This window comes from Equus caballus, chromosome 5 (genome assembly GCF_041296265.1).
Source record: "Equus caballus isolate H_3958 breed thoroughbred chromosome 5, TB-T2T, whole genome shotgun sequence".
Lineage (NCBI taxonomy): Eukaryota > Metazoa > Chordata > Mammalia > Perissodactyla > Equidae > Equus > Equus caballus.
The window spans coordinates 38,782,354-38,794,832 of record NC_091688.1 but is presented as its reverse complement, the minus strand read 5'-3'; the positions used below and the strand labels follow the sequence as shown (position 1 = coordinate 38,794,832).

General features: G+C 42.2%; 1 protein-coding gene across 2 annotated transcripts in view; it reads right to left on the bottom strand.

The window, feature by feature from the left end:
• Positions 1-10,122, bottom strand: part of LOC100630470 (Fc receptor-like protein 3) — a 29,578-nt gene extending 19,456 nt beyond the window's left edge. The window contains exons 1-2 of one of the 2 annotated variants that reach the window (XM_005609991.4): positions 9,809-10,122; positions 943-963 (exon numbers count right to left, since the gene is read on the bottom strand). In XM_005609991.4, the coding sequence (XP_005610048.2) occupies positions 943-963; positions 9,809-9,881 (94 nt within the window). In that variant the 5' untranslated portion in view covers positions 9,882-10,122. The remainder of the gene's footprint in view (positions 1-942; positions 964-9,808) is intronic. The other variant, XM_023640945.2, reaches the window with a different exon arrangement.
• Between the last annotated feature and the right edge of the window lie 2,357 nt (positions 10,123-12,479).

Here is a 12,479-nt window from a genome sequence, read left to right as displayed (position 1 = left end):
AACCTGGGGAAATGCCTGGGACAGAATCTGTTCTTCCTCATTCTTTTCTTGACCTGGATGTGAGTAGGTGGGTGTCATAGGGGATAGCTCTCAGGTCCCTGGTGTGGGCTCAGAAAAGTTCAGGAGATGCACCTTGTAGTTGGGAAAACACTGTGAGGGCCTCTGAAGGTGGGCTGATTCTGAAATGATCCTCTCCTATGCAATCTTGTCAAGCTAAAGGTGAGCCTGAGATGGATATACCTCAGAGGGAGCTTCTAGACTTTGAAAAACCACTTCCAACTTTGTTAGTATTTTGAATAAGGTTTTTTCTTTTTTAATTTTCATTACTTTTAAACCTTGCTTAATTTGAGATTCTATGGGGAAGGCAACTTTTTTCTATTCTCCATCTAAGTTGGACACAGTCAATAATTGAAGGATAGAAAGAATTTGAATGAACAGGCATGGGCCGCTTGAGAAATCATATATACAAATCAGACTTCTGTATAGAATTGCAACTGACTAATGGGACCAGAAGCAGAAGCACGAGAGTGACATGAGCTCCTTTTGGAGATATATAAAGATTTGACTGTAGCATTTCCTCTGTGGATGGGAGCTATTTCTATGTCCTTTGTTAGTGGCACTAGTTTGGACATACAGAGGGAAGGGTCTTAGGGAATAGAGGAGATCAGATCTGAGGCTCTCCCAACATGAGCCTCCTGCTTCTGCTCTTCCCTCTGCAAATGCTTCCTTCCTCTCTACACTGAAGCATCCTGATAATAGGGAAAGAACTGGAGAAATCAGGGGAGGGTCTGCTCAGCCACCATAGCAGCAGGCCTGACCTCAGAGTAGCAAAACCACCAACGTTGGCACAGCCCTGTATCCTTCATTTATGGAGGCAGGCTGTGCTGGCCAAGAGGTCCAATGCCCAGAGACCAGGAGGAATGTAGAGAAAGGAAAACTGACCTGATTGTTCTCTTCCAGGAGCTGTGAGGGGACAAGATTTAAAGATTAGCATAGAGCAATATTTTTCAAGCATTATCAGTTAGATACTCTCTGAGAAATTTTCCAACAATCTAGCCACAACCACATCTTTAGTTTTTCTTCATTTCTTTGTCCCAATGTTAGTGCCACCTAAATGACTAAGATAAATACAGCCAATGGTTAACATAGGTTAGCATAAGGGAAGCCATGTTATAGAGGGGAACAATATTAGGACTATAAATGACCCTGATCCAAAGACCCTCTCCCCTTTTTCCTTGTCAGCAATGCTTTAGTTTGCATGTAGCCTAGAAAAGTACACTCCTGCTTGTGAGAAATATGCATGCTCTGCTATTTTTATAGTCTTGGCCTATATGTAGACATCCGTATTCCAATAAGCCAATAACTTTGTTCTTTAAGTTTTCCCAGGGATGTAACAACTTTCAGGAAAAAGGCCCTGCTGGTATCTATCACTCATGACAAGAGAAAGGGATGATCTGAAGTCTCAAGGACTATAATGTCAGATGGTCAACATTGCATGACCACCTCACTTCAGCCCACTTGCCCTATATAACTGCTTCAAAATGTTGTAGTTTTAAGATGGTTCTTTATGACACTAGTCTGCCATTTTCCCCCTTGCTGGAAAGCTGTAATTAAAAGACCCTTTCTCTCCTACTACCTTGCCTCTTGACTGTTGGCTTGTCTTTGTGGAGAGTAGAACATCCCTTTTGGCAGTTACAAATTTTATGACCACGATGGGACTATAATTCCTGCTCACAGGTAGTTGACCTCAGACAGGCAGCCTGACAGTAAGTCCCTAGCAGCTGCTGAGGCCCCTTCCGTCAGGGATTTGCCTTTCCTGCTTTCCTGTGCTGACACCAGCTGCCTCCTTAGGCTAACTGTGGTAAAGCGAGAAACAGCTACATCTGGGGAGTCCACAGGCTCAACCAGGAACAGGGTAAATTGCCTTGGGAATACCCAAGAATTCCCTTCCCTTCCATCTGGGATCTTGCCTTTTATGGTAGGGCCATCTGGGTGTGCTTTCAGAGTGGGAATAGTTGTAGGACTTTATCTGAAATCTGGGAACTATTTCATTAGTGTCTGGTTTATCTAGTGCTCATTTGTGTTTCTGTGTCTGTGTGTATGCGTAGAACAAGTCAACTTTGTGTAATAACAATGGGAAGTTCGCCATCAGTTCTTGGGGCAAATTTTGAATAATTGGTCTGATTATAGCTATGAGCCAAGGACTAAGAAAAAGATGATTTTTTACTGCGACACTGCCTGGACACAATATTCCCTAGGTTCAGGTGAGAAATGGCCAGTTAATGGCTCACTGAATTGTTAACCATCTTACAGCTAGAGTTGTTTTGCAAGTGAGCTGGTAAAGATGATGAGATCCCATATGTCCAGCCCTTTATGCTATTATATCAGGATAAGGAAAGAGAGGGCAAAGATTTCCTTATGGTACAAAGAACAAAAGGAGAAAGAGGACTGGTTTGACAAGGAACTCAGGAGGAAGAGAAAGATATGACAATCATTCAAACCCTCAACCCTCCCCCTGCAGCACAAGCACAAACAGCTGCCACTGCTCCTCCTGCTCCTCAGCCCCAAGAGGCTCCTTTAGCCATGGGAGCTGAGGCCTCAACATCTTACAAGGGAAATACTGAAAAGGACACAGGCTAGCTGGCTGGGTTTTACCCCCCAGGACTAGACAGGGAACACAATTGGCCAGGTGCTACCCCCAGAGCTAGGCAATTTTCCTTAAGGCAATAGCCAATAGGAGTTAATGCTGACGGACAATCTGCTGGTTTCATATGGATGAATAACCCCTTCTCCACCTCTCATCTGTTCAACTGAAAAAATAACAACCCACCCTGCCAAGAGGACCCCAAGCAAATGACTGACTTGTTCTCTTCCATTTTTGCCATTTATTATCCGTCAAGGGCAGACATTCATATTCTGATAAATATGCTGTTAATTGGTGTTGAAAGGAGATTGGCATTACATAAAGCTAGAGAAGCCACTAGATTCCATGTGGAAGACCTCAATAACACCTTTGAATCTAATGTGGCTGTCCCATTAGTAGAACCAGATTGGAACCCCAAAGAAGCGGGGGGCTGAGCCCAAATGGAACATTTTAAATGGTGTATTCTGGTGGGCCTCAAAAAAGGGGTTCCCAAACAAAAGAATCTAAATAAGATTCAGGGACTGCAACAGAAACCTGATGAGGACCCCTCTGAATTTCTGGAAAGAGTTTACCAGGCCTACGGGCATTACACCAGCTCTGATCCTGAGGCCCCTGGAAACCTCAGGATGGTCAACATGACTTTCTTAGGGCAAAGCGCCCAAGACATTAAGAGAAAACTGCAAAAATGGATGGGGTTTTAGCAATGGACCATTCTCAGCTTATACATATTGCTTTTATGGTCTAGAATAGCTGAGAACACCGAATTAAACAAGAGGGCGTGCCAGACAATTGCCACCCTCCTGGCCTCTGCCTTAAGTGGCAAGAATATAAACTACTGGAAGAAGAGACTGGGACACCAGGTAAGCACCCCCTCAGGAAAAATCAATGTTCTTATTGTAAGCAGGAAGGATCTTCCTAAGAGAAACAAAACCTCCCCCTAGGTGAGAAAACTAAGGAAAAAGCCCCCTTGATGGTGGAAAAGGATCTTTGTTCTGACAAAGATTGAAGGGGTCCTGGGGCTCCTTTGAACCTAAAATAACCTATTCATATTTCTCCCCACAGGAGCCTCAGGTAAAATTGTCAGTGGTGGACAAACTGATTGATTTTCTAGTAGACACTGGCGCCACCTACGCTGTTTTAAATACAAAACTGACCAAAAAATCAACCAGGTCAACTCCGATAACTGGGGTTTCTGGCAAAGTCCAACATCAGTCGTTTGGACAGACGTTAGAATGCCAAGTGTGACATCCTTTAGAGTCTCAGGTGATTCGCCTGGGAAAGAAGAAACCTGAAAGGATGGCCATATAAAAGTTCAAAAGGGCTCAATTTAAGCCTACTTCAGGGAGATACCCTAATCCACAGCAGGGCAATAAGCAATGTTTTGTCCCAGGTGAGATGAGTTTCTTGACAGATTTTAGCAATGTTCTTTTTTTAGGGTGTGATTCGTTTTTCCAGTGGATTGAAGTCTCCAAGCTGAATGCCATTCTGATAGATATCCGAAATGTCAGGTTGCAAGTCTCTTCAATCCTGAATCCGGCCACCTTGCTCCCCAATGAAACTTCACAAACAACAGACCATAAACTGTTTACAAGTTATAGAAATGGTTTATTCCAGACCACCAAACCTAAAAGATCAACCATCTGAGGACCCTGAACTGGAACTGTTTACAGACGGCAGCAGCTTCACGGATCAAGGTCAGAGAAGCACCAGATATGCAGTTGTGACCTTACATGAGACTTTAGAAGCCAAAGCCCTACCTCTAGGAACCTCAGCTCAGAAGGCAGAAATCACAGCCCAAACCCGAAACTTACACGTATCTCAGAGAAGAAAGGTGGACATTCATACAGATTCCTGGTATGCATTTTCAGTGGTCCATGCCCACAGGGTGATAGGGAAAGAAAGGGGACTCTTAGCTGCTGATACAAAAGAAATGAAACATGCTATAGAAACATGACAGTTATTAGAGACAATTAATGAGCCCTTGCAAGTGGCCATAATACACTTGGTCACCAAAAGGACAAAGCCCCTGTCGCTAAAGGAAGCCACCTGGCTGACCAAGCAGCCAAGAAAGTGGTAAAAGGCTCTGCCATAATTGGCCCTTTGCTTCCTCAAATAAACTTGTCTGAATATCAGCCAGCTTACTCAGACAGGGACTTAGAGTGTGCAAGAGACTGGGATTTTACCTCAGACCCACAGGCAGGCTGGAAGATTATAACCAAGAACTAATTCTTGCACCTGAAGCTCTCCTCTGCCCACTCCTAAAATGGATGTATGAGAACACCCATTATGGAAGAGACAATACATTGGGTTAAAAAATATATTTGGGACCTAATTTTAAAAAGACTGTGCAACAAGTAACTACTAGTTGTATGATTTGTGCAAAAAATAATCCCAAAAGTGCTCCAGGGCCTCAACAATTAGGAGTCTAACACGTGGGGGAACGGCCAAAGGAAGACTGGCAGATAGACTTCACCTAAATGCCCTATGCTGCTGGAAATTACCCATATTTACTGGTATTGGTGGATACCTTTTCTGGGTGGGTAGAGGCTTTCTCCCCATCCAATTGGAGAGGGCCACTGAAAGTTGTCAGGGTTCTATTAAAGGAGATCATTCCTGGATTTGGCCTGCCTAATATCTTACAGAGTGACAATGGACTTGCTTTTGTTTCTCAATTCACTCAGCAGGTTTCCAAGGCGTTAAATATTAAATGGACACAGCATTCAGCTTGGAGACCCCAATCCACTGGAAAAACGGAAAAGATGAATCATACCCTAAAAAGAAATATTGTTAAAAACTGTCAAGAAACTCATCTCATTGGGGCGGACCCGGTGGTGCAGTGGTTAAGTTTGCACGTTCTGCTTCGTCGGCCCAGGGTTCGCCTGTTCGGATCCCGGGTGCGGACATGGCAACACTTGGCAAGCCATGCTGTGGTAGGCGTCCCATATATAAAGTAGAGGAAGATGGGCATGGATGTTAGCTCAGGGCCAGACTTCCTCGGTAAAAAGAGGAGGATTGGCAGCAGATGTTAGCTCAGGGCTAATCTTTCTCAAAAAAAAAAAAAAAAAAAAGGAAAAAAAGCCCCACTCATCTCACCTGGGACAAAGTGTTGCCTATTTTCTTGCTGTGGATTAGGGTGGCTCCCTGAAGTAGGCTTAAACTGAGCCCTTTTGAAATTTTATGCAGCCTTCTTTCTCAGGCGAATCACCTGAGACTCTAGCGGATGTCACACTCAGTTTATGTCAAATCATTAAGTGCTATACTAACTTCTATTCAAGAGTTTGCCTCTAACAGGTCAGCTTGCCCATCTGATGTACACCTCCATCCTTTCCATCCTGGTGACCGAGTACTGCTGAAGACTTGGATGGAACAAGGACCTGAAAATCAACTAGCTGCCAGATGGGCGGGCCCTTTTGACATACTGCTGACCGCACACTCATCTGTCAGGCTCACTAGAATAAAAGTGTGGTTACATCACTCTGAGATAAAGGCAGGTCCAACCTCACAGGAAAGTACACCTTGTAATAAAAGGCATACTTAGCAAGTCAACCCCCTTAAAGAATTAAAATATGTATTCAAGAAAAAAACTTAGCCTTTTATATTTGTTTTCTCTTCTGACTATTACTGTAACCTGGAAAAGCAGTGCTTTGGTCCGTATCACTCAGGTTATTGCAACTTCTACTAATGTCACTAAATGCTGGGTTTGCCATCCCAAGCCCTCTTCTGTTTTTGAAAATCGGGATCTGTTGGTCTGCCCCATATGTAATTTTTCCCAGGTTCCTCCAGGTTAGACCAAAAGGCCTATAATCAGAAGAGTTATATATTGGGTTAGAATAGCCCAGTTCTCAGCTGAAATACAGGGAAATATTACCTGCTTCACTGTACCCTTAAAGAGAAAACTGCACAAATATGTCTTCTCCAGAAATCAATACGTTGCCCACATGTACAACTTCCCCAATTGAAATTCCCACATATGGATTTAGACAGCAAAAATTAAGAAATTCGTTGATGTTATTTTCAAACAAGAGCTCTCACTCATGAACTCAAATATCAGACACTAAGCCTCCCCAGATAATTCAAATAAAAATGGTGCTCAGTGTAACACCTGGCAACAATGTTATCCTACATTGTGCCTTACCTTCTACTTCCCCAATGGGCCCTGTTATCTAGTTTAGAAAAATTGAAATGGGCTATGAACAGTTCTTCCATTTTAATGGACACCATTTCCCTGGGGTCACAAGTTGCAGATACCAATAAGAGAAATAATGTGGATTTTTCAATCCATATTAACAATGTCACCTCCCTGGATGCTGGATTTTATTTCTTTATGAAGTTTCAAAAAGGCTTGTGATTAAATCTGGCATAGATACACAACTTATTATAAACACCAAACCATCCTTGTCTGCAATAAAAATCACTCCTAGAGAACCTACAGACTCAAATTTTCCAGGTCACAATTGGGTGAAAAATCCTGCACTGGCCATCAGCACAGACATTGACCATATGTATTGTACCCCTAAAGGATATATATTCATATGCAGTCATAATGGAATCACCTGGGCACACAACTGTCTATGGAGTAGAGCAGACTCAGGACAACATCTATAGGGCACCCTAATAATACCTTTTAATTTATGCTCTAATGAAGAAACTAAACATAGGGCAAACTCCCTAAAACTGCTCACTAAATTCAGCAGAGATTTTCCTTGTGGAATTCCTGATGGGGATGCTTATTTCTTTGGGTACCTTCTGTTACATTGGTGGGGAGTTGCAGCCCACCAACATCTCGTACTCTTGAAATGACAGCTAGTGAAACAGCTTTAGCTCTTGCTAATTTACAAACCCCTCTTGACTCTTTAACCAAAGTCATCTTGGATAACAGAACAGCTCTGGATGACATCCTTGCAGAACAAGGCGGTGTGTGCATGGTCGCTAACACCACCGGCCGTGCTTGTATCAATACTTCTTCCCAAGTAGAAGCCAGTGTTAATAAAATAAGAGAACAAGCCACCTGGATACAAATGACCTAAAATCATAAAACCCCTTTCCTGTCAGGAACAGGTGACTGGTTTACTAACCTTTTCTCCTGGATACCAGCAGGAATTCAATACATTCTTGTGGGTATCATAAAAAGTGGCCTAACAGTAATATTAGTAGGTTTAGTAAGATATTTAGCCATTAAAAGTGGAATAAAATGTATATCCACCTTAACCACCAAAGCTTCCAAGTCAATAGTGCAACGGTTCCCCCTTAGACACCCCTGGCTCATTTTTAAAAGAGAGTAAATCTATCCCATGCCATGGTGCCCACATGCCACCCACCTTCAGCAGGAAGTAGCAGACTGGACACGACGGCCCTATTATCTACACCAGCATATGCTTATGCCCTGGGGTGGAGGGATACAACTGACAGGGGAGAAATTGTTAGTGCTGCTTAAATAGCTAAGATAAATACAGCCAATGGTTAACATAAGTTAGCATGAGGGAAAGCCATCTTATAGCAGGGAACAATGTTAGGACTATAAATGACCCTGATCCACAAAACATCCCCCCCTTTTTCCTTGTCAGCAATGCTTTAGTTTGCACGTAGCCTGGATAAGTACACTCCTGCTTGTGAGAAATATGCATGCTTTGCTATTTTAATAATCTTGGCTTATACGTAGACCTCCCTATTCCAATAAGCCAATAACTTTGTTCTTTAAGTTTTCCCAGGGATGTAATGACCTTCAGGAAAAATCCTTCTGCTGGTATCCATCACCAGTGACAAGAGGAAGGGATGATCTGGAGTCTCCAAGACTACAGCACCAAATGGTCAACATTGCATGACCACCCCCCTTCAGCCCACTTGCCCTATATAACTGTTTCAAAATTTTGTAGTTTTAAGATGGTTCTTTAGAACACTAGTCTGCCATCTTCCTACTTGCTAACAAGCTGTAATGAAAAGACCCTTTCTCTCCTACCACCTTGCCTCTTGACTGTTGGCTTGCCTTTGCAGATAATAGAAGAACCCTTTTGCTGGTTACATCAATTCTATACCACCTATAGCCCCCAAATAAACAAACAAAAAGTAGTCTATAATTTATTTTATAAACTTGATTGATTGTATTCACAACTCAGTCTCATCTCTTTGCTGTTGCATACTTCATTCCCTCCTTCTCTTCTCTAGCTAAAAAGTAGCAATGCAGAGGCAGAAAAGGGCTTGGAGAAATGGTTTATCCTCCTCCTCATTTCTTGGACCTTCTTCCTCCTACTTTTTCAATCTCTGATTCAATATTGGCTTAAAATCTCAGGAAGGATGTCATGTTTCTCAGTAGGTCTTCCCTCACTCGCCTAAGTTTTGGAAGTAATTTTTTTATCTGAGGGTCTTAGAGCTGTGATTTGGCAGAAAGAAAAATCCAAGCTTCCTATGAGATGAAAATTAAATGGGTGACATTCTCGACTTGCTCTGCTAGTTTTAATCAGAGCCTTTGGTTTTCCTGGTGATAAATAAATAGCAAACAATAGGATATATTGGAGTATATGAGGAAGCAATTTGGTGTAAAACTAATTCGGTCTGATCTTATTTTTCCAAAAAGGCCTGATGTGGCCGTTGAATATGCATTGTATATCTGCTTTAAGTATTTACTATGCCCAAAAGACAAGACCAATGCCCTTTAAGATAAAGATGTAACTTTCCCCACATTGGCATTTCCTTAAGGATAAACATCTCTCCCTACACTAGGAATTAATTCTTGGCCTGCTGCGTTCACCTTATGACCACCCAGCTCAAGACCACAGACCTGCTACCTGCTGTGTGAATGGCTGTGCCAGCAAACCAATCTCGTGATTATTGTAAAAGGGATATTCCAATCATACATGATACATACTATTTGATAGCATATAACTACTGTGTCAACTCCCGCTTCTTTGGAGTGCTCCATTCCTTCATGAAACGACTCTCCCAGGCTATATGCCCCTCAGATCTGGTTCATAATAAACTCACCCTAATTTTGACTTACACATTGGTTATGGATTATGTTCCCCAACACTGGGAACCCAGCTCTGCTCATTTTCATTCTCCTACTAGCTGTCTCTGAACTCTAAGTGGAAGTGGAGACAAGCGCCTTGGTTGTTCCCCTGGCTGACATTAGAAACTGAGGCCCCTGTCCCAGTCCAATCATCTACTCACCCAGGATGAGCAGCAGCAGCCACAGATGCATGGTGACCTTGTCCTCACTGAGGGCAAGGAAAGTCTGTCTCATGAAAATCCAGCATATCTTCCATCCACACAGGAGGACAGGAGAGTTGCACTCAGATGAATTCTGCAATAATTATAAAAGGGGAAGTAAAGAATCATGTCTTGCCTTGGGTTCTAAAAATATTAACATGGCTAGCTTCCTAAATTCTGTTTGTATTTCAACACTGGCAACTGTGCACTTTTAGATATTGGTGGTCATCTTCCAACAGTTCAAGTCTCTCAGGAGAAATCGCCAAAGTTGTGCCTGGGTTCTCGGAAAATGCCAAACTGTAGATTTGCTAGTATTCAAACAATATTTTCTTCATTTTTCAAATGGAAAACCCCTTTATTACCAATTCACAAAACCTTTGGTTCCACTGAGGCTCCTAATATAGACACACCTGGTGAGGGTGGTGTCTTACTATGATTTATGGTGTTAGTCATACAAAGTGTCAAAGCAGACGCAAAAGCTTTTTTTATATTTACATAAGCTGACGTGAAGCTGCTGAAGAGGAAAATAATAGAAAAGCACAGATTAGCAAAAGGGGCTGCCACTAAGTCTCCCAGATACGTGTAAATTAAGAGATAAAAGAATAACCATACAAATAGGATCTTGTCTGGTGCTGGTCACAGCCTATGGATGAGTAATGCTGTGGTTCTTACTATGACTACAAGATGCCTTCCTAATTAACCACAATAAAATGTTGAAAAAAAAAGGTTTGCTTACTCATAGGTCTTGAGAAGGACACAGCACACATGGGGCTGCATAGTGAGGTCACAAGCCTGGCACTCTGCTTTTATGGAGGTTGAGAGTGGGGGCCTAGGGTGGTGAATTTAAAACTTAAGACTGAAAATTTAAAGCAAGGGAAGAGAAAAATCAAGCCACCCAAATGGCCAGCTGCCAGAAATCAACGAAGATCTCTAAAACAAAGGACTCTAGGAGGCTGGGCTCAAGGGATGGCAGGTGGTGTGGCTCTTTGTCTGGTGGCTGGCAATGTATTTATTCAAGACTGCCATCTTTGAGGTGTAGGTCTCAGCAATCAAAGCTTAAGGGAGTCACTTGCACTAGAAAAAGGCAAAAACAGCTTACACTGAAGAAGCCCTGTTTTCAAAGCCAAAGTCCTTCTCAGAGATACCTCCCATGGCCTTGTGGTCAAAGAGGTCTCATTTGACTATTTTCTCTTTCAGGCCCCTTTGTGCCTTTTTCACAGCACTTATTTTAATCTGTAATTATTTCCTCTATTTTCTTACTGTTTTTGTGTCTTCTCCCTGACTAACACTAACAGCCCATGTTTATCTTATCCACCATTATATGCCCCTTGCCTCTAACAATTCTTTCTTGAACGTAGGAATTTAATAAATATTTTTGAGGGACTGTGAGAAAGTCTGGACCAGTGTTTCTCAACATTTTTTTCACTATCACTCCCTGAAGGGGCCTTTTTTGACAATTTTATGTAGCCAACTCCCTCCTCCATGAAACATTAAGACCACAGATATACTGTATATATGTTTATGTACTGTATACATACCTATGTTTTATACATAAAAATAAGACATTTTTCACCTCACAAGAAACAATTTTTGCTGCCTTGAGGATGATATTGTTACTGGACATAAACACAGGTTCTTTACCCATCACACAAGAAGAGTCAAATAAAAACTGGACTGCCAGGCTTATGTCAAGGAAAGGGTTTTTATTTTATTTGATATCAGCTGGGAGAAGAGAATCAGCCCCCAAATTCCTCTCATCTCCCTGGAAGATGGGAGGCAAGGGGTTTTAAAGATTGCAAGGAATGTGGCTGCTTGTAGGGAGGGGGAGACTGTGGCCTTGCTGGTTGGCACTTTCCCACCAGCCTATATTTGGCCTTGTGAGGCTTCTTTCAGGGAGGAGGGTGGTGAGATAAGGGAAGCCACAGGTGGGAGTCTTTGATCGTCTGCTTCCATGGTGGGTGGTAGATTCTGGTACCAGGAATCTGCAGAGTTGGGGTCTGGGAAGCTTCAGCTTCTTGATATGCTCTGGATATCAGTTTCCCTGTAATAAAACTGTTGATAAGGGGCATAGGTTGATTCATCTCTTTGAACCAGTCTCTTACTAAGGCGGTGATGCAGGTGGGCCCCCAAGTTAGGCCAACATTGTGTAAGTAAGTAATCAGGTATTTAATAAGAAGTATTTCCAGATAAACAAAAAGAAAAAACAAGGTTAATGGTTCGAGCAAGTTATAAACCAGCTCCTGAGCCCAGGGGCCAGCCAATCAAGAAGATTTCTAGAAGTCAGTGTCAAAGCATCTTTTGCAGTTTGAAAGGTCTCTGATGGTGTCACCAGGCACTCAGGTATATTTCTGAGTGGCTAATATAGCAACAGACGTGAACATTTTTTAAGTTTATATCAAGATGTTCAGCTTCAGTTTGCAGGACTTCAGGAAAAAGGGTAGGTTCAGTTCTCAATGATTCCAAATGAAAATGATGGGAAAAATTGAAAATGTTAGTTTGGAGATTTGTAGACAGATATTTCAGGAGACTAGAAGAATTCAGGATCCAGTCAGTTTTACAGATGGAAAACAAAAACCTCAGAGACAATTAACAGAATCAAAATCTAACATCCACAAAGTTTTTATTGAAAAGT